The 22,028-nt window shown below is 40.0% G+C and overlaps 2 protein-coding genes across 4 annotated transcripts; one reads left to right on the top strand and one right to left on the bottom strand.

The window, feature by feature from the left end:
* Positions 1–4,688: 4,688 nt before the first annotated feature.
* LOC113019041 (N-acylneuraminate cytidylyltransferase-like) lies at positions 4,689–15,027 on the top strand. Of its 2 annotated transcripts, XM_080298532.1 has the most exons (9): positions 4,689–5,039; positions 5,734–5,876; positions 6,020–6,175; positions 7,621–7,754; positions 7,859–7,953; positions 8,032–8,167; positions 8,270–8,435; positions 8,514–8,708; positions 14,762–15,027. In XM_080298532.1, exons 1-8 carry the CDS (start codon positions 4,798–4,800, stop codon positions 8,693–8,695), a joined length of 1,254 nt encoding a protein of 417 aa, XP_080154658.1. In that variant the 5' UTR covers positions 4,689–4,797; the 3' UTR covers positions 8,696–8,708; positions 14,762–15,027. The 2 variants fall into 2 exon arrangements, with proteins under 2 accessions (XP_080154658.1, XP_026018306.2); XM_026162521.2 differs by lacking the exon at positions 14,762–15,027 and having other exon boundaries at positions 4,690–5,039; positions 8,514–9,921.
* A 2,125-nt stretch (positions 15,028–17,152) lies between these two features.
* Positions 17,153–20,118, bottom strand: LOC145425476 (uncharacterized). Of its 2 annotated transcripts, XM_080298540.1 has the most exons (5): positions 19,834–20,118; positions 19,051–19,086; positions 18,810–18,909; positions 18,392–18,487; positions 17,153–17,912 (listed from the first exon to the last, which is right to left on the bottom strand). In XM_080298540.1, the coding sequence occupies exons 3-5, from the start codon at positions 18,891–18,893 to the stop codon at positions 17,580–17,582; spliced, it is 513 nt and encodes a 170-aa protein (XP_080154666.1). In that variant the 5' UTR covers positions 18,894–18,909; positions 19,051–19,086; positions 19,834–20,118; the 3' UTR covers positions 17,153–17,579. The 2 variants fall into 2 exon arrangements, with proteins under 2 accessions (XP_080154666.1, XP_080154665.1); XM_080298539.1 differs by lacking the exon at positions 19,051–19,086 and having other exon boundaries at positions 19,834–20,114.
* Between the last annotated feature and the right edge of the window lie 1,910 nt (positions 20,119–22,028).

Below are 22,028 nucleotides of genomic sequence, written 5' to 3'. Positions count from 1 at the left end.
AAAAACAAAGCAAGTCACCAGCAAACATTTTTAAAAATAAACTGGAGACACCAGAGACACCAGAGACACCAGAAACGATGATTGAATACAGAAACTAAATTCTTAACAAATGCTGACGTAATGGCAAATCCTTTGTTTTTTTTTTTAGCTCTAATTTAATTTTAATCCCAAAATGCACAGAAATTGAAAACACTTAGCCTATTGTCGGCTATCCAAAGCCTTATAGTGGCAAATATTCTTTAAAGCACTCATTAAGTAAAAGGCACTTGGAGTCCTTTTTGGTAGAAACTACAGTTCCCAGTTATTTTGGGAAAGAGAGCTATTTGTCTTTCTATCCAGCTTCCCTGATGTGATTTTTCAATATGACAGATCATCAACATTCGGTTGTTTCTGCATGAAGAACCAATACTGAAACAGCAAAAGTGACAATTGTGCTGTTTATCGTTCATTTTTTGTGCAAGTTGCCTGACGACTGCAGGTGCATCCGCAAATGTCATTTACCAGCCACTTTATTAGGCACACCCTTGCCAGGTTGGAGCTTCTTTGTGGCACTTGACATGACAGCAGCTGACAGTTATTGCAGATTTATCGGCTGCACATCCACAATGAGACTCTCTTGATCCATCACATCCCGAAGGTGCTCTAGTGGACTGAGATCTGGTGACTGTGGAACAAATGTGATGGACATGGTCAGCAATCAATTCTCATGTAGGCTGTGGTGTTTAAATGATGCTCAATTGGTACTAAGAGACCTGAAGGGTGCCATGAAATATCTATCAACATCATTACACCATCATTACCAGCCTGAGCTATCGATAAAAGCTAGGATGGATCCATACTTTGATTTTGTTTATGCCAAATTCTGTCCCTACCATTCAAATGTATCAGCAGAAATTGAGACTCATCAGACCAGGCAAAGTTTTTCCAGTCTTCTATTGTCCAGCTTTGATGAGGTTGTATCAATTGTAGCCCGAGTTTCCTGTTTTTAACTGACAGGAGTGGCACTTGGTGTGGTCTTCTGCTGCTGTTGACCAGACCAGACCAGAGATGCTCTTCTGCACCAAATGAGTGGTTATTCGAGTTACTGCTGCTTTCCTGTCAGCTCAAAGCAATCAGGCCCCTCTCCTCTGACCTCAACAATTCCTCAATTTTGGAAATGTTCTCTTTTCAGACCATCCTCTGTAATCTTTTGACATACTCACACCACTAACCATGTCAAGTTCAAAGTTCCCTTTCTTCCTCATTTTGATGCTGGGTTTGAATCTAAACAGGCTGCGTTGACCACTTATGCCATGTGACTAGCTCATTAGATATTTGGGTTAACGAGTAAATGAAAAGATGCACCTAACAATGTGAGGTGTGAGGTGTAAATTACTAATCTATAAGAAAGTCTCTCTGAGGTTGTGTGTGTTTGGAGATATGGTTGAAAATCAAACCTGCTGGAGTCTCTACAGGGCTGCTTCCAGAAAGATTAGTAAAAACACTCCATGAGACAATGAAGTACACGTTTTTTTTTTAATCAGATGTAATATCCTGATCAATGAAAGGAAATGGGGTTGTCTCTTTTAAAAATCTAAATAGATTCATATTTCTGTATACTCTGGATTCAAACAGAGGCTTTTCGCTTTATTTCCCTCTGTCCAGCTGCTATGAGAGGAAAACCACACAGAGCAGCAGTGGTGCCTTTCTAAATTCTGTTTGCACTGCAGGTGTGTGCCTTTGACTAGGATGTTTGAGTCAATATTTAATTTTTGGCATGGATGAATGGTGTTGTCTGCAAGTCCTGTTCAGCAAGTGTCCGATGGCTTTGTGATAAAAGGGATAAATTAATGATCTACTACAAAGAAATGCATGTAGCCTAAAGGAGAGGTATGAGGAAATATTACATAATGACTATAACAACAAGAGCACCCAGAGAGCACAACTGCCCTTGAAGGGCAAGAGCTAAACTAATACTTGGATGTTTTGGGATGTTTTCATTACAACATGTTGACATCCGCCTGTTTCAATTAAAATATGATAATTTCAGGTAGTTATGGCATCACCTTGATGTTGTATTACTCTTTACAATTTCTTGAAATTTTTTTCAAGGTTAGCTTTGAACTTGGGCACTAACAAGATCAAATGCTTAGCCAACGCAGGGCCTTGTGTCCTCCAAAGATGAATATGAAAATAGTATAAAATAGAATGATTTTATTCTATTCATCCCCACCACCACTGAAGGGAGGGAGCATGCAATCATGCTTCAGGTGAACACATTTCTCACATGTAAGGGTAGGCATCCATACTAGTGGTGTGGATCAGTCAATCAGTAACTCGTTCCCTCCTGGCATACATCTTGATGTCAGAGAGGATGTGGCTCAAGACTGCTCCATTCCATAATCGGTATGTGTAGCCACTCTTTTCAGTTATCTCGCTGAGGGTGTTCAGACCTATGTAGCACAGCAGTGGGGGCAGAGCATTTCCTCAGTAAATCCCACACTTGATGGCGACTTTTGCAATTGGCATGATTTTTATATGGATTTTTTTTCTTCAAAAACCTGGATTAATTCCATATTCAATTTTGAAGCAATAAATTGCACCAAAAATGCCAGATGTAGCAAAATTGATACAAACTAAAGCTTCTATCTGCAAACTGACTGAGGGGATTTAATAAGGCCAGTGTGTCAACCCCAAACAAACTACCGTGTAAGGGAAATTCAGGTGAGAGGAATGTAACATCAGAAAGCAGCTTTAAGTCGATTTTTATAGAAATGAATACATGTATATAAATATGCAATCGTTTCTGTCTTTACTGCGGGTCACCTGCAATACCTTCGCGGACCACTAGAAGGCGCGTGCACACTGGGGATGACTGCTTTTACATGCTTCCTGGATTTTAAAACAACCCAGCAGTAGGGTTACAGGTAGACGGAGAAATGCCAGGAGACACGGACAAGATCATCCAACACAAGATGTGCTTAAACCCTGCTGGGAAGAGGAAGGAGGGATAAAGAGCTCTGTGTAGACAGTGAGTATCATTTTAAACTTGCATGCATGGGTCAGTTTTACAGTTATGTCCAAATATATACAGATGCACCACAGCCAACAAACCCAGCTGGAATGGCATTTGTTGCGCATGGTTTTCATGCCAAAGCAGGAAAAGGATCAGTGTTGGGGTCAGTGGCGGATCTAGAGAAAGTTTCTTAGGGTGACAAAATCAAAGCCATTTCTTTACACATATGCAGGTGTTATATTCTTTGTGTACTATATCATTGGTTAAAATACATCAAGTACAGCAAGTATACACATACACAGAAATAATCTTTTTTTTCATGCTTAAATTTACAAAAAAATGTCAAAAATCTGTCATGAACAAACCTCATTTTTTCATGATTTATTAGGTTAATAACTCACACCTTCATGGCTTTTCCAGAGTTTAGCAATCAAGCACCTCTGTAATCTAAATTGCCAATGATGTTGATTAATAAATAAATATAGAAATAAAAATGTTTCTATATTTATATAAATATAGAAATAATGCAGTTTCAGACTATGCGCTGAACCATTTTTTTTTTAAATGGGAGACAGTAACATAATGCAATATATGCAGTTTTTGAATTCATATTCTGCGTTAATTGTAGCTAAGCTCAAAGTCTTAGTGCTAGCTTATATTAATAAGCAATATTGTCATATGCAAAACCTGGGTGCCACACACCACCCCAGTATATCGGCCTCTGGTTGGGGCATCAGTATACACAGGTGAAATGCTTTCAATACCTTTTACCTACTCAATAGAGAAGACACAAGGCCATAAAGAGCAGTGATATGCCTAGAGTCAAGTTCATCATTAACTGGTTTACAGTGCTGTAATTCAGACAGCAGAGCAGACATCCTGATAGAAATTCACAAAACACTTGATTTGGCTTAAGGAGACCTTTTTTGGGTACCAGCACACTGTGGAGTTAAAGCGTATGAAAGCCACAAAAAGTCTTTCAGAGGATGTGGTTATCGGTGTCAGCGGGACAATGAAAAAGGGCATAATAAAGCAGAAAATGAAGAAAAGGTGGCAAAAGCAATGGTACGAAGAAAGAAAAGGAAGATGGTTTTACAAAATCCAGAGGAAAACAGCAGAGATGAGACAGTTAAATCACAACTTAGATTTGGGCAGCAGGTTATTTTTAAGAGGAAAGAGCCATACAGGAAAATGGGACTGTAATATGGTAAATGGTAAATGGCCTGTATTTATATAGCTCTTTACTAGTCCCTAAGGACCCCAAAGCGCTTTACATATCCAGTCATCCACCCATTCACACACTGGTGATGGAAAGTTACATTGTAGCCACAGCTGCACTGACAGAGGCGAGGCTGCTGGGCCCTCTGACCACCACCAGTAGGCAACGGGTGAAGTGTCTCGCCCAAAGACACAACGACCGAGACCTTTACAGCGAAGCGTGACTGCATGTTTTATTGCAGTGTCAGAAGCATGATGATGAAAGAAGACAACTGATCAAAAAGCTTGACGATATTAAAGTAAAACTGGACTTGGTTGATTTATTTCGCAAGAACTCAGTGAGTGAAAGCTAGCAGGCCATATTTTCGTTTTTAAGGCAGACTCGTTTGTTTGGGAGGATTTTTTTTATTTATTTCTCTGTCATTTCGGTCCACACTCCACGCCACTTGGTGGCGGTAATGCACCATTTTGCTGTTTGCTAACCGCCAGTAAACCCTATAAAGAAGAAGAAGAATTTGTTTCCAGCAGCTTCATTTCCTCCCTTTTGCCCCAAAAGTCTGTTTTTAACCACAAGAACCGCTTTAATGTCCGCTAAGCGAAGACACGATGACAACGATGCAGACGGAGCTGCTTCTTCCGACATGAAACAGAAGAAGAGACAAGTAGCTGCTTCCTCCAACAAGAACCAGAAGAGACATGTAGCTGCTCTCATTTTGGCACGGGGGGGAAGCAAAGGCATTCCGCTTAAAAACATCAAGCCCTTAGCCGGTGTCCCCCTCATGGGATGGGTGCTGAGGGCTGCTGTGGACTCCGAAGTGTTTGATAGGTACGTTGCAAATGTGTGACGGTGATTTCAAACTGAATTAGAGCTGCAAGGAGCTCATATCTCTGTGTCTGCTGGACTCGAGACTCCTCCATGTCCCTGTGGAACCACCAGTTCAAATTAGATCCACATGGGATGCTCATTGTACCCTACTGCGCATTTCCCTGTTTCTTATAGGTGGCTCTTTAAGTATTAACGAATGGCTCATCAATCTACTCTGAGTCTGTGTTCCAGGCTAAATGTTTTTTACGGGTTATTATTACTGGTTAGATTTGTTTACATATTCCACTCTCCGTGTTGCATCCACAGATTCGTCATATACACAATCAAGAGGGATTTATAAAAGAAGAGAAAGGGAGAAATTGGAGAACAAAGTGCTTAGAAGTAGCGCAAAGGACTATGTGTGTGTATAGAGTCCATGTGTGAGCGGTCTGAGTGATGGGGTTACTCAGCCGACTTATTTGTTGGTGGATATGTTTGCCCACTGTTATCAATTTGTCCATCTGTCAGTATGGGCCTTTATAGTGTCCGATAAATAAAAATGAAACGTGAAGAAGAGAAGCACCCTTCAACCATGCTATGAGTGTTTATATTGTGTAGTTTTTTCACCAGAGGGCTCTCTACAACTTTCTTGTTGTTGCAACATGCCTCTGTGAAATGCAATAAAAACAACAACAATGCGTCTTTTCTTTCACAGTGTGTGGGTATCAACGGACCATGCCGAGATTAAGAAAGTTGCTGAGGCATGGGGTGCTCAGGTGCACCAGAGGAGTCCTGAAGTCTCCAGAGACTCTACTTCATCATTAGAAACTATCCAAGAGTTCCTCGAATACCATAATGGTAGGTACACCTGCAACCCACAGCTGCCCCTCCCCATCACGCAAAACTGCTGACGTGTCAAAGAATCAGTTTTTACGCTGTTGTTTCACGAGCATCATTCTTCTGCCACACAGTTGAAAATTCTTTGGCTTTTGTTTTCACAGAGGTGGATATAGTTTGCAACATCCAGGCTACATCCCCGTGCCTCCACCCGTTTGATGTGAAGGAGGCCTTAAAAAAGATCACAGAGGACGGCTATGACTCCGTCTTTTCAGTGGTCAGGAGACACCAGTTTCGGTGGAAGGAGGTAGATGAATTATGTAAGTTAACACATGTTTGACTGTTATGTGCATGCTGAGTTCACAGACAGTTGTTCATAGCATGCATTGTTCTTGAGCTAGTCTACAGGCCATGTTAGGTTTGGAGGTCTGAAGCGATTGGCAGCCTCTGCACACTGTGTGCCTCACCATTAGCTGAGCCTGCTCTGTGATTTTATGTGGCCTACCACTTTGTAGGCGAGTTGCTGTCTTTCAGTCGCTTCCACTTGGATATAAAACCACAAACAGCTGACTGTGAAATATTTAATAGCAAGGAAATTTCACAACTGGACTTGCTGCACAGGTAGCATCCTGTAGGTGTAATAGTAGGTGTTTGATTTTATACACCTGAATTCAATTTTTTGGATAAGTGAGTGAATAATATTGACATTATATTGTATCTGTAAATGACATTACAACAGCCTATTTGAAGTAATTTTAGACAGTCTTGGTTCGTTGATGTTTTATTTGTTGTTTTGCTAAATAGATCTATGTGCATATCTTTACAAGTTGCAGTCTGTCAGTTCTGCAAAATCTTTTTTCTTTTTTTTGTCAGTGTGGACCTACTTTGAATGTGCCAGTGGACCTCCACCTTAGTAACTTATTAACTGGGATGAAACAAATCCTACCAATGCAACTCGAATATTCTCCTGTCTGAACAAACAACTGATCACTCACATCCTTTGAATTTTAGATATTAGAGTGACATCAATTAATTAATTAGATATCAGTTGTTATGGTGGTATTGTGTGTAGGTTGTCTGTCACAACAGGCCCAACTTTACATGCTAAAGTGGTTTACTGTCTTAGAGGGGCTTGGCCTCAAATATGAGGAATCCCTAAATGCGCACAGTCAACCTCACTGTCTAGTCAAAGACTTATAGCAATGCAGGACTATAAATGCTGCATTAGTTGATGTCTGGAAGATCAAGAAATCTTTTTAGAGTTGCTTGTTGTTCTTCACTAGAAATCTGAACTCCTGGTGTAACTGCAAAAGGCTTTCAGGAAGACTGGCGGACTGAGGAGTGGCAACGTGCTGTTCTCATTTTCATGGAAAACTTATGTACACAAGTACGGATCGGGAATGCTTTGGGCTCATGTTGTAGCTAGTACCACTTCACCAATAGAGGAAAGAATTGATTACCTGAAGGTGAAACTAAAAATGGAAAGATCGGCGAGATGAAGATCCTAGTCCTGAGTGATGAAGGTTTTGCCTTGGCTTTTAAAATTCTGGATACATGAAATACAGAAAATGAGCACTCACTATCAAATTGATAACAACCGATAACTCTGTTATTAGGTTCATTTTATGTTTTTCCTCTTTCCAAATTTAGTTACACGGCTGCTGCAATGATAGCCTGAGTTTCCACTATGTTTGATTTTTGAAACTCTATTCAGTCATATGCTTTTAATCCTTCAATTTATGTAATTGAGCATCTTTCCTCCTAGCTGATGAAAAAACTGAGGCTATAAATCTGGACCCAGCCAACCGGCCGCGGCGTCAGGACTGGCCCGGAGAGCTGTGTGAGAATGGCTCGTTTTACTTCACCACAAAAGATCTCATTAAGACGGGACAGTTGCAGGTAATGGGGCAAAACTGTGCCTCAAGTACCAGTGCATGAAACTACACCATCTTTCATTCAGGTAACTGCATATTTTTCTCACCCTTGCATTTTCACCTCTCTAGGGCGGTAAGTCGATCTACTATGAGATGCTGCCGGAGTTCAGTGTGGACATAGATGGAGACATCGACTGGCCTGTTGCAGAACAGAGGGTTCTCAGGTGAGAAGCACCTCTCAGTCTGCTTTTAATCAACTATCGACTCCTTTTTTTTCATTTAATCTGTGCTTCCTCAATCAGGTACGGGTACCCCGGTAAGGTAGTCCGCCTGCTGTTCTGCAATGTTTCTGCATGTTTAGCAGAAGGAATCAACGCTCTGTCTAGTAATACCAGAAACACATCTGCTATTCACATGCTGCAGGAAAAACAAGTGGAGGTTGGCTTTTTTTTTTTTCATCAGCTGTCTGAACAGAATTGAGTAAACTGACCCGTCATGTATAACATTGCCCACAAACTGCCCTCTGTCTTGTTTCACAAGGTCATTCTGTTGACCTCCAGTGATGACGCTGTGGCCCAGTCTTTGGCTGCCAAACTTCAAAAAAGGACAGGGTGCCAGGTCATGGAGGTGGGAAAGAAGCCGCTGAACGATTTGCAAGAGGTCATGAAGAACAAGAGTCTGGACTGGAAACATGTGGCATTCATGGGTAAAACAACTGCACTCTTATTTCTTGAGAGTTATCATTTCAGTTTAGCCTCACTATGTTTTTCTGTTCCCCCCTCAGGTTTTGATCAAGCAGATGAGAAATTGCTGAAGCTGGCAGGTTTGAGTGCAGTACCCGGGGATGCTCCAGAGTTGGCCTCAAAGGCTGCAAAGTACATCTGCCCCCTTTCTAGGGGATCGGGAGCTGTGTGGGATTTTGCTGAGTACATTCTCCTGCAGAAACCAATGGCAAAACCTCAGTAGGACCACAGCATTTGTAAGAACTTCTAATGGCAGATTAATTTTGACAAATGGAAGAAATCAAAATAATTAAAATTAGTCATGTATATGTTAGAAATGTCAAGAGACGGGTTTGTAGTAATGGTAAAAAAGCAGATCCTCATTCAATTCTAAGGGTTTTTTTTTTTTTTTTTTTTTTATATCAGGACATAATAAAATAATCATCTGGTCCTCACCAGTTGTTAAAAATGGGGAAAGGCAACTTTGGATGTGTAAAAACACACGGCCTACTACACTTTGTCCCAATTTAACAGAAGCTAAGCCAAAATGCAGGAGGTTAGCAGCACCTGCTAGTCAAATTCATTTGATTAATTTATCATCAGCATGTGTGTGGACCTCTATAAAAGCAGAGGTTTGACCATTTTTAAGGTCCAGAGCTCTCACCTGTGAGTTAACACAATGCCACACGCTTCCCAGAAGTTGACGTCTCATGATCCCAAGGTCGGACTGTGCGATGTTCAAAGAGTGCAAAAAAACAAACAAACAAAAAACAGAAAAAGACTTGACGAGTATGGCTTGTTTGGAAGGGTTGCTAGCAGAAAGTCTCTTCTGCTTCTAAAAACAATGTGACAGCATGGCTTAGGTTGATTAAAGTGTATCTGAACAAGACTTCTGACCCGGCCAAGGTGGAGATGTTTAGCTATAATGCACAGCACCATGTTTGGAGAAAACGAGCACAGCATCAGCAGAAACACCAATCAGCTGTCAGACATGGTAGTGTGTACCAAACTATTCAAATGTGAGGCCATCTGTCTGTCTTTACTGAAACTAGGTCTTGTGTTGCAGAGAGTTAAAGTCCAGCTCTGAACCCTTTAACTGTGTAAAGAATGGTGAGCTAAAATTCCTCTACAGTGATTTGAGGCTGCTAAAGTGCATACGTACTCATTCCTGCTGAAGGTGGTTCTACAAGCTACTGATTCATAGACTGCATTTGTTTTTTTGTTTTTTTTACACATTGTTTTTGAATTTCGGTTTAGTTTTATTAAACAAACAATGTCATGTTGTAATATGTTGTGTTTTTGTTCATCTGATGTTGCATTTACCTAATTTTAAGATCTGGTAAGGGCCAGAAAAGTTTATAACATCCTGATATGCAATTTTTTATTACCATCTCTAAGCAAGAAACCTTTCCTGTGTCAAGCAAGAGGAATGTCAGCAGTGTTTTGAAAATTAAATCAAATGTTAAGAAAGGCTGTGTTTGCATATGATCACATAAAGTGAAGTATAAACAGGAAGGATCACTCATTTTACTGCAAGGACACCAGAGGCCTAGACTATGGAGCAGAATCTGGGTTTTATTCTGAGTTTCTGTACTACGAAACACATTCACATCTTATCAGAGAACATCACCATGGTACCACATGATGTAGAAAAGAAGGTGAGGTGCTAAAATCAGAATCGTGTTTATTGGCCAAGTATATGTGCAGACACATACAGGGAATTTGGTTCCGGTAGATGGTGGCTCTCAAGCACAGCAATATAAATCACACACACGTGTCTATATACACACATTACACATACCGTACATACACAAAGCTGTGTAAACCAACTATAAATAACAAATCTAAACTTATATACATAAAATACAGAAGTGGAATGAATACTACAAAATGTACATAAGGTGCAGCTGCAGTCTGGCAGTGGGAGCAGTGTGACAGGTCAACTGTTAAGAAGGGAGATGGCGAGGGGAAAGAAACTGTTCCTGTGTCGGGTGGTCCTGGTCTGCAGGCTTCTGTACCGTCTGCCAGAGGGCAGCAGATCAAAAAGTCTGTGTGCAGGGTGTGAGGGGTCTGCGATGATTTTCCCTGCCCGTTTCCTGGTTCTTGAGAGGTACAGATCCTGGATGGAGGGCAAGGGGGCACTGATGATCCTTTCTGCTGCCCGTACAGTCCGCTGCAGTCTGCTCCTGTCCTGTTTAGTGGCTGCTCCATACCAGACTGTGATGGAGGAGCACAGGACAGACTCAATGACCGCAGTGTAGAACTGGATCAGCAGCTCCTGTGGAAGACTGTACTTCCCCAGTTGTCTCAGGAAGTACATCCTCTGCTGGGTCTTTTTGAGGATGGAGTTGATGTTGGTCTCCCACTTCAGGTCCTGGGAGATGGTTGTACCCAGGAACTTGAAGGTCTTCACAGTTGACACAGGGCTGTCTGATATGGTGAGGGGGAGCAGAGTTGAGGGATGTCTCCTGAAGTCCACTGTCATCTCTACAGTCTTAAGAGTGTTCAGCTCCAGATTGTGCTGACTGCACCAGAGTACCAGCCGCTCAACTTCCTGCCGGTATGCAGACTCATCACCATCTTGAATGAGGCCAATGACAGTGGTGTCATCTGCAAACTTTAGGAGTTTGACAGCCGAGTTATTGGAGGTGCAGTCGTTAGTGTAGAGGGAGAACAGTGGTGAGAGGACACATCCTTGAGGGGCACCAATACTGAGGGACCGAGTTTCAGAGGTGATCTCCCCCAGCCTCACTTGCTGCTTCCTGTCTGTCAGGAAGCTGGTGATCCACTGACAGATAGCTGGTGACACGCTGAGCTGGGAGAGTTTGGAGGAGAGAAGTTCAGGCACAGTGGTGTTAAAAGTCGAACTAAAGTCCACAAACAGGACCCTGGCATACGTTCCCGGGCGGTCAAGGTGTTGCAGGATGTAATGCAGCCCCATGTTCACTGCATCATCCACCGACCTGTTTGCCCGGTAGGCAAACTGCAGAGGGTCCAGCTGGTGGCCTGTAATGTCTTTCAGATGGGCTAACACCAGTCGTTCGAAGGATTTCATGACCACAGACGTCAAGGCGACAGGTCTGTAGTCATTCAGTCCTGTGATGGTGGGTTTTTTTGGGAACAGGGATGATGGTGGAGCGTTTGAAGCAGGAGGGAACTTCACACAGCTCCAGGGATCTGTTGAAGATGCGAGTAAAGATGGGAGCCAGCTGTTCAGCACAGGTTTTGAGGCAGGAGGGTGAGATGCCGTCTGGTCCGGGGGCTTTCCTGGGCTTCTGTTTCTGGAATAGTCGGCTCACATCCTCGGTGTGTATTCTGAGTTTCAGGGAGGAGGAAAGGGGGGTGAGAGGTGTGGTGGAGGTCGTTGAGTCTGGATTGGAGAGGGTGGTGGTGGTCGTTGAGTCTGGACTGGGGAGGGTGGGGGTGATCGTTTGGTCTGGATTGGGGAGGGTGGGGGTGGTCGTTGAGACTGGATTGGGGAGGGGAAGGGTGAAGGGGGGAGAGGTGGAAGGTGTGTTGGGGGTCAATGTCTGAAGCAATGTCCCTGAGGAGGGGAGGGTGGGGCGTGGGAGTCTGTCCATCTCAAACCTGCAGTAGAAACTGTTTAACTCGTTGGCCAGGTCTTTGTTTGCTTCAATAGTGGGTGGGGGGCGTCTGTAGCTGGTGATTTCCTGCAGGCCCCTCCACACTGACACTGGGTCGTTGGCTGAGAGCCGTTCTTCCAGCTTCTGGGAGTAGATGCTTTTAGCTGCTTTGATCTCCTTGGTCAGTGTGTTCCTGGCTTGCTTGTACAGGGCCCTGTCACCACTTCTGTAGGCGTCCTCCTTGGCCTTACAAAGATGTTGGAGTTTAGGAGTGAACCATGGTTTATTGTTGTTGTATGTGCAAAAGGTCTTTGTTGGCACGCACACGTCTTCACAGAAACTGATGTATGATGATGTATGAGTTTCTGGAAGTAAAATTAGTCAAATGTCACATAGTAAGGTATTCAACACTCAGTCTTGAAAGGTTTCTTTGACTGTGTGCTGACGTCTAGTTCCAAGACGGACAAGAACATATCTGTAGTCCCTCAATAACCTCAGGAGCTATGTAAGCTACACTATATTATGCTGGACAACATTTTCTATCAAACATAATTAAATCTAAAGAGCTTGGAAAGAAAAGTTTCTGTACTTTAGTTTCTTGAAGACGTTTCACCTCTCATCTGAGAGCTTTCTAGAGTTCTGAAGAACTATGATGACCTGGATGGGCCAGGTCCATCCAGCATTAACTACAGTGTCTTACTACCTCTCCTTATTACTGCAGCACCTTGTTTCATGCACTTTTAAGGTGACTGTCGCTGTGTGCGCATAATCTTATTGTCCACGCACTTGCAACAATAAGGAGCTGTAGCGAAGCATTGAACTGACAGATAGGTCCTCTGAATCCTTGACAGAAGACATGCAAGAAGCGAACAATAAAAAGGTCAGTGTGGGAAGAGAAAAACATTTCACAGTTATCATGCTGCTCATATCCCCTTATAGCACTGGTTCTCAAATGGGGTTTGCAGGGCTCAGAGTTATTCAGTCCATTTTCTCCTAATTATCCAAGTCATCAGAGAGACAGACGTTCATACCAACAGTCAGTTTAGAATCACCATCTTACATAAAGCCATGCATGTATTCAGGAGTACCCAGAGAGAGAACACAGATATGTGAACATGCAGACTCCCCAAGGAAAGATCCTAGAGTGAATTTGAACATTGGATCTTTTGGTTGTGAGGCTGTAGTGCTAACTGCTGTGGTCCCCTTTGCAATCAATTGTAGACCCTGTGCATCTCCATGATTGGCAGGACAGGCTCAGGCAGCTTTTGTTGCAGACCTGAGTTCCTCTAGAACATTTCTGTGTTTAAGATTGAATTTGATAAAGTAAGGCTGGAGTTCTCAAAGTTCTTTAATATGCTGCTTTTCCTGCTGAGAAGATTGCTGCTAGCTACATCTACTAGCCCGTTACACTTTAGCCTAACCCAAAGACCAGAAATGACATGGTGTGTGCTGGAAAGACCTTCATATATAACCAAAGGTTTTTTTGTTGTTTTTTATATTTTTGTTTTTACTTGGTAAAGTTTAGACTTCATGCGGGATTTTGCCGCTTCCACCCACATTGAGGCTTTATGCTTGGCTAAACTGCTCATGATTTTGTTAAAAATGTATTTTTTCTGTTTGCAGTTTCATTTCTCGGAGGCGTCTGCTTTGTTGGAAAATCTCATGAATCATTTCTGATTTTAATTTTATTGAACTGATCATTTTGTGATTCTTTTTAAATCATCAAATAAATAAACTTGCTGATGTTGACGGGGATATAGTTGACATAGTTCCATCATTAGATTTAGGTTTTAAACAGCACAGTAAAAACTAATTTGAATTATAAGTGTGTGTGTGTATATAATCTATCTATCTATCTATCTATCTATCTATCTATCTATCTATCTATCTATCTATCGATAGATCTATCTATCTATAGATCTATCTATCTATCTATCTATCTATCTATCTATCTATCTATCTATCGATAGATAGATAGATAGATAGATAGATAGATAGATAGATAGATAGATAGATATGGTAGGATATTGACACCAGTTGAAAGTGCAGTCAAAAAAATAAAGAAGTTTGTTGATTCAATTTCCAAAATGACCAGTGATGGACTTTAAAGCTGTGCTTTTACATTTTATGTACAGATGTATGCGATAATTTGCAGGTTAGCCAGCAGGTGGCAGTGTTGACCTTTACTGACTTTCTGTAAACACAGCGAATCGTTCTCCAAATCGTCGGGATGTTAAGCCTCGGGAGTGAGAACGGCCTGCTGTAATTTCAGGGAAACCGCGCTGAACTTAGTCTTTCATGTGGAAAAGCATACAAGTTGATGTAAATGCTGATTATTAATTATAAAATCAACTTTTGTAATATAATTAATATAAATAAATGGTCTGGTGTGAAAGACTCACAAACAAAACCATTCTGTAATGTTGACTCCTGAACAGTCTCTAAAATGTTGAATTATCACAAATGTTAATTTTCGTACATCGTCATCTGACCTGTCACAGTGTAGTTATGTAGATTAGTTAGAAACAGTCAAAGGATAAAATAGTGTAGACTTTAGCTCAGGCAGGAAGTGAAAACACTGTGTGGACGGAGGATCTATTGATCTGGGTTAGCTGTGGAGTAACACCCACAACAAATTCACAGAAATAAGAAAGTCATGTTGATGAGTTCTGGTGATTCACAACTGAGCAACTTTTCTCTGCATTCACTTTTTTTTTGCTCAACAGCGCCACCTTTTGCTTTTGGACCGACGAGCAAATCTGCTGTTTTCCTGGATAATGACTGAATTTCTGGACCTTCCCTTTTTCCTTGCACATATAAGTCATTATGTTTAGTCATGTGCTGCTGCAGTAATAAAGGCTACTATCCTTTTGTATGTGGTTAGTCATATAATCTAGAAACAACCTGTCCACAAATAATATAGTTTCTTCCAGGTTATTGTTTATACAGCCTTCCTTTTGTAATTAAAATAAACAGTGTTGTGATGACTGTTGAGATTTTCAGACTGTCTTGTGTTATTAGCAGAAAACTACTTTATCCTATATTATGTAGGACAGTAGTTGCTAATTATGCAGAGAAATGTTGTTTTTAATATAACAGTGATGTAACAGTGAAATCTACTCTAACAGCTCCAACAGGAGAAGAAGAAGGAAATTGGTTATGTTCTAGTTTATCAGAGTCTATCAGCGTACCAGTGAAATACTGTGATTATTATTGGAGCAGTCCTAAAGATTTAGACTGGGACACTGTAGTATACACTTCCTGGCCACTTCATTAGGTACACCTTGCTAGTACTTGGTTGGACCATTTTGGCTTTCAGAACTGACCTAATTTTTTCATGGCATTGCTTTAACAACATCTCAGAGGAAAATCTTCTCAGAGATTTTGGTCCATATTAACACAACAGCGTCACACAGTTGCTGCTGATTTATTGCCTCCTAATCCGTGCAGAAGAGCATTCAGAGATGCTCACTGCATACTGCATGCTCACGTTTTCTTTTTCAGATTCAGATACTTTTGCTGTAAACCCTAGAGATAGTTATGTAAGAAAATCCCAGCCTGTTTTCTTCCCGGTTCTGATGCTCATGTGATTGGTTGACTTTGTTGACAGAGAGTCTAATAGAGTAACCACTAGTGTACACTTTAGTCCGTATTTTGGTCTTTGGTCTCTTTTGTCAAAATTTCCTCAACAGTGTGAAGTGTTTGAATTGGACTGACTTCAGTAATCCTTCATGCACATTTATATTATATTCAAAATGAACAATTTATTGCTGAAGCAGTTTGTTTTTTTCTTTCTATGAGGCAGAAATAAAAAGAAGAACAACAGAGGAAAAGCTTATCAATGCAAAGGTTTGAATAAATACGCCATAGTGATTCTGATTCAATGCATCACACTGCAGAAAGGAAATGAACAAAAAGGGAATTTGAAAGCATTTAAAAGACACAAATGACACAAACACTACAGATATACAAAGAACTACAAGTCTTTACTGATGGATATATAGTAAATGAATTAATAATCAGTTAATAATCTAAAGATTTATGGCCTGACAACCTTGTTGACCTTTTACTTCCCAATAGAAATATCACAACACAAGATTTCTTTTACTGAGTCACGGAGACTGCAAAAATATGAGGATTAAAGTAAATTCCTCTCCCTTACAGTTTAAGTTTAGCCATTAGTCGGTTTTAGTTTGTTTTTGTAGAGCGCCACACAGACGTTCATAAATCCCACATGAAAAATGACGTATCTAAGAAGTGCTGACAGTAGCCGGTGCCTCTTCCTTGTAGCTGTCGAACTCGTTGTTTTTTTCTTTTCATTTCGTTTCATCTCTCCTGCAGGCCCTTTGTTACATTTCTTCTCAGGATTAAAGAGAAACATTGTGCATCTGTCAGTCAAAAACCAAAATATACTTCACCGGTGCTACACCCAACACTTGGAAAAATATGCTGTGCCACGGCAGGCTTTTCTTGTCAACAACTGCACACACACACACACACACAGGTATGCTACCTGACCAGTGCTCCTACCTATGGTTATATATAAAAAAAAAAAAAAGCAAAGGCTATAAATATGAAGTACCCAAACTGACCTACTGCAATAATATATGACGGGCAAAGACGATTAAAGAGGATTAAAAGTAAAGAAAGAAATTAAAATAAGTGGGTCAGTAAAAATAGTGGCCGTGATGAGCCTGAAATTGGATTCACCACCTATAAAACACCAGAGGGAGTATTTTTAAATATTAATAATTATTTTGTATTTTTGCTGCACTGTAAACCCGAATCAGTTGACTGAACTTAAAACATTTGTGGAAACTGATTACCTCAAAAGTTTTAAGTACACAAACTCATCTTTTCTAAGTATGGGGTACTCAAAATTTGTATTTATTGTTAACTTAAAAATTTTAAATTATATTTTTATTTTATTAATTGAGCTTTACTTAAAAACTATATACTTTAATTTTAATATTTTTGTGTTTTTTGTAGTTTACTATTTTGATCCAACACAATGCAATTATATTACAAACTAAACGCAAATTATATGATTATTAATTAAAAGAAATTTATTATTAAATGTTTGAGTGTAGACTAGTAAAAAAAATGAGAGAAATTCATTTACTTTACATTTTGTTTATTTAACATTTTTTATGGAAATGTAAAAACATCACTTAGTGTTTTTATAAAACCACTAACATGGACATTGGCACCATAAAGTGAGCATTATAAATTCAATGTAGAACATGTATCTTTTTATAAAATCACAAAGGACAACATCAGTCCTAATTGCATCTTTCTCAAAATACATAAATTCAAAATAAAAAGTCAAATACTAATCACTTTTGTTTGAAAAAGAAATGAAAAACAATTTTATAAAATGGGTACAAATAAAGATGATCATCTTCCAAATAACCAGAGCAAAGTTAGGTAAACTGATGGAGTTAAATCCACCCAAAGTCTGTAGTAAACTTAAAGTGCTTAAAACAAAGTGCTCAGTAACAGAGTGCATGTCCTAACAAACATTGCCTTATATTCCTTCCAGAACTACTCTTTCAGCAACAAATCATTTTTAAGAGCATGTAGGCAGGGTTTCAGAGGTTTGCCGTCAACAAGCCCCATGAAGATTTTTTGGACAAAGGTAAATGTGTGAACGAGCTTCCTGGGGTAGTCTAAATGCAGAGCATAGATCAAGCCAAACAATAAGGCAAATGCATCTGCAAATCTGGGAATATCACGCATCACCAAGTCGCCTTCCACCACAATGGCCATGCTTGAGGAAGTAAAATGGACTGGACTGGTCTGGGAAGCGCCGTCGGTAACCACTGTGAGAAGGGCAACTGGAGTGTCAATGAGGGTCGACTCATCCAATGTGTCCGCCTGGAATAGACACAGTATCAATAAGTAAGGTTGGTTTGAGAGAATGTGACAAGCAAGACCTGTAATCTAGCAAAAAAATTCAGCAGTGTAGTGGGTTACTTTGTAACGGGTTAGGGTACTCTACTTTTTTGAAAAATGTACATTAACGCGTTAGCTTCTTGCATTACATAATTAGTATGTTTGTTATTTTTCTAAAAAAAAAAAAAAAAAAGAAGTCATTTTTTATTTTATGACTTTATCTCAAAAAGAAACTAAATCTTGACTTCAGCCTTGTTTTTGGGGCCACCTGCAGCATAGCCGAAGTGCTGTGATACGCCTGTGCCCTGCTCCTGACCCTGTGTGTGTGTGTGAGGGTTTTCTAAAGAGAGGGTATTTTGCTTGTACAATTTGGTAGCTGCTAGGGTATTAAATTGTATTTAAAAAAATCCATGGTGTTTTATCTCACTGGCAGAATTTAAGTGATGCAAAAATACACTTACATTACATGTCTTAAAGAATTCTGGGTCCTCCTCCCGCAGGTATACAGGAAGGGCACGAAGCACTGCAGTGCGTTTCACGTTGATATCAGGCGCCTCCTAAAAAGGGAAAAGAAAAGTTCATTGAACACAAAGTTTTCAGGTGTCATTCTTTTGGGGAGAATACATGTTTATGAAACTGCATGACATGTGACTCTACATAATTTTGGAGACATTTCTTTTAAGACACAACCTTTCTGTCTCTTATGACAAAGAGTCTGTATCTTACTCATTTGACAAAAATCCTACACAGTATTTTAAAGTAACATACCAGATCAGAGCTGTAATCTGTATAAAACACAGATGTTCAAAGCAAGGAAAAATTGAGTTTTTATCAGTGAAACTTTTAATTTGTGTTAATTTTATCATTATCAATATTCACCTGAAGATCATAATGATTCAGGATGGTTCGCAGAGCCTCTGATATCTTGCCAGTCCGTGCAGCCTTCTGTCTGTATAGAGCCATAAGTCGTGGTGTGTGTCTGTCAAGTTCAGCATAGAACTGGTCAGTGATAATTATATACTCAGCCATCATTACAGCTTTCAAAAATTTCAAAAGTACACTGTACATTTCATGACAAAATAAACACTTAGCATGGTAAAAAAAAAAAAAAAAACCTTACAATTACTGCTGTTTACTTTGAGTGCAGTCTTGAATTCTATGGCCGATCATCCAACAGTCCAAAACATAGGTAAGAATTTCAGATGTTACAAAGTCACAGGCCATCATTCCATTTAGTCATGGTAAACAGTAACCCTCTTTTAGTTTTAAGTTTTTACCATATAATCAACATTGTCTCACCATGTATAAATTCTGTTAAGTTGGAAAAAAAAAAAAGAAAAAAAAAAAGCACAGAATACATATGAATTTACACTGCAGTTATTTTAAAAAACCAAGCCAAACTGCGGGATAAATCTTTGCAAAGACACATTGTTATGCAATAGTACATAATACATCAGTGAGATACTTGTAATATTACACAGAACTTCTACTTACAAACTACTTCTTTTACAGGCTGCTGCTTAAGATAGCAGTTGCCACTGCTAGCTAAGTCACTTTTGAATGATGCTAATGAGAAGAAGAAAAAAACCCGGCCGAACAATGAGGCTGCTGTTGTAAAAACGCCAACTTTCTTGCGTTGGCAATGGGTCGTTAAAATATCACTAAGACACTTTCTTTATGTGCAATTCTTATTAAAACTGTGTTTTAATCGGTTAAAACTGTAAAACTGACGATATCATCGGTTTGAAAAAGAGCGCGAACAACAGCGAACAACAATTCACTACCTGGGTCTGTGCTGTTTAACACAACAGCGCATTCAAAAACAAGTTAATGGCTGCAACATATTAATATACTTGCTTTTTTACGGAAAAAATAAACATAACGAAGGTTCCGTTTTACTTACAAGTTTCTCCAAATGTGCTCTCCGGTCGCTCGAGAAGGGCAGCCATATTGAACAGAATTTTCTGTCAACGTCGTTCAGGTTAGAGAGAAAACGTCATGACGTCATGACGTACAAATGCGGAGCTCGAAAAAAAAACATTTACTCAAAAATCATAATTAAAAAAGCAGTATTTACTCTTAACTTCTAAGCCATGTACAATTATAACTGTTTGAATCGTTAAGAGAACAGAAAAGTTTTAAGTTGTTTCAACTTTGTGACGCATTTTAATTGTTGTATCCACAAACTTTATAAGTCAGGTGGACTGTTGGGGTTTACAGTGTGTAGCTGACTGAAGATAAGTGGGATAACTTACAAATGGCGTGTTCAGATATCTTAAGTCTTAGTTTAGCATCTCACCTTTTGGGAGCAAACACAGGAAAAACCAAGGACACTAACTCCCATCATCCTCTGATATGTTAACACGCTAAACCAACATTGTTCAGATGCTTTCTGGTGGGATACACAAGCTTGAAGGTGTTCATGTCATACATTTCAAAACCGATCAACAATAAAAGATGGATCAATGTTCTCTTACATACATCTTACATCTTTACATACATACATACTTACTTGAATAATGAGGCCCCATCTTATCTTAAAGACCTCTCAAAACCATATCACCCCTTTAGAGCACTTGGCACTCAGACTGCTACCTTGTGGTTCCTACAGTATTAAAAAGTAGAATGGGAGACAGACACTATCTCTACTTTTAATATTAGGCTTTAAACTTTCGTTTATGCGACAGCATATAGTTAGGGCTGGATCAGGTGACCCTGAATCCTCCCTTAGTTATGCTGCCATAGGTCTAGGCTGCTGGGGATTCCCATGTTTCTTATACATTCACTTTTCTTCACCCAATATGTGTTTTTACACTTCTCCACATTTGTAACAATTCTGCAAATATGAGTGGACCATTATTCCTCCACAGAGCTGTAAAAAACTCATCACTTATCACAAAAAAAAAAGTTCAAAACTATAGTAAAAAAAAAAGAGAGATCGGGTAAAAAGAAAATATAGAAAGGAGAAAATCTCTACAAATCAAATTCTAAATATGACACAATGTGAAGCTTGGGTCCTAAAAGAACGCAGGTTTTCAGCTAAAACGTGGGTTAGACAACACGTTCAGCTGTGTGTCCATTAAGCGGTTGGGACTCATTAATTATCCACAGCCACTGACGTTTGGATGACTTCTGCATTAGCTGATGCCGAACTGGCTTCAAACACCCACAGGAATAACAGATTCCCTCAGCAAGACATATTGATGCATTCCAAACAGGTGGCAGTTCAACATTCAACCCACAGAAACGCTCCTTCACAGTAACACATCTAGGATTACACAACCAGTGTTGTCCCTCCATAATTCATATATCCACTCTGATTAACTTTCACTCTGTGACACCTACTCAGCCACAACAATAAAAAAAACATATTGATTAAAATCTTGTTAGAATACAAAGCTCTGCTGGGAAACTTAGTTCCTGCCAATAATGTGGATGTCACTTTGAAAAGTACCACCCACGTAAACAGAGACAATTTGTTATAGGCAAAGCACAAACCCCAGTGTGGCAAAGGACATCACAAAGATCCCAAAGTGTCAAAGGGTCCCCCCGATCCATGGGGAAAACTCCACAGCACATCCCAAAAAAGTCAGACAAGACCCTGCGCAGGTTATAAGTTTGGCATCAGTTGTATGAAGAATTACGCTCCCCAGGTCATCTTAGCTGAAACTTCTCCACAGCCTCAATAGCCTCTGACATTCATGTATTACAACTGTTGACTGTTACTTCAGCTGCTGTTGTCCGGTCATCATCTTTGGGTTTCTATGAGCATGCACATCTGTATTTTTGTGAATCATCTCTTTTGAGACGCATGTGAGTTCAATAGTAAAACGTAAAGTTAGCCAAAATGTGACATACATTCTCAGTAAGAGGCATAAATAATAAAAATGCTGTGCAGTCTCACATAAAGATGGATGCCAGGTATGTGGGCTTGGTGCACCTAAGCAAAGGGGAGGGATCGGGCTATTTTCTGCAAGAAAATCAGCATACTAACACTTTGATTTGTATCTTATTTCCATGCTCTCCGATTTTTGCCACTCAGAGCTGCTGAACTTACACATTAACCAGTTTTAACACATGAGGCCTTTAAACTTACCA

This window comes from Astatotilapia calliptera, chromosome 3, assembly GCF_964374335.1.
Source record: "Astatotilapia calliptera chromosome 3, fAstCal68.1, whole genome shotgun sequence".
Classification (NCBI taxonomy): Eukaryota; Metazoa; Chordata; class Actinopteri; order Cichliformes; family Cichlidae; genus Astatotilapia; species Astatotilapia calliptera.
This window is presented reverse-complemented; position numbering and strand designations above follow the sequence as displayed.

Excerpts from the sequence above, each read along its gene's own strand:
- LOC113019041 (XM_080298532.1), top strand. The coding sequence starts at position 4,798 with ATGTCCGCTAAGCGAAGACACGATGACAACGATGCAGACGGAGCTGCT. Across the intron at positions 5,040-5,733 it reads GACTCCGAAGTGTTTGATAG|TGTGTGGGTATCAACGGACC; the intron begins GTACGTTGCAAA and ends TTTCTTTCACAG. Across the intron at positions 6,176-7,620 it reads GAAGGAGGTAGATGAATTAT|CTGATGAAAAAACTGAGGCT; the intron begins GTAAGTTAACAC and ends CTTTCCTCCTAG.
- LOC145425476 (XM_080298540.1), bottom strand. The coding sequence starts at position 18,893 with ATGGCTCTATACAGACAGAAGGCTGCACGGACTGGCAAGATATCAGAG. Across the intron at positions 18,488-18,809 it reads TGAATCATTATGATCTTCAG|GAGGCGCCTGATATCAACGT; the intron begins GTGAATATTGAT and ends TTCCCTTTTTAG. Across the intron at positions 17,913-18,391 it reads AATTCTTTAAGACATGTAAT|GCGGACACATTGGATGAGTC; the intron begins GTAAGTGTATTT and ends TGTCTATTCCAG.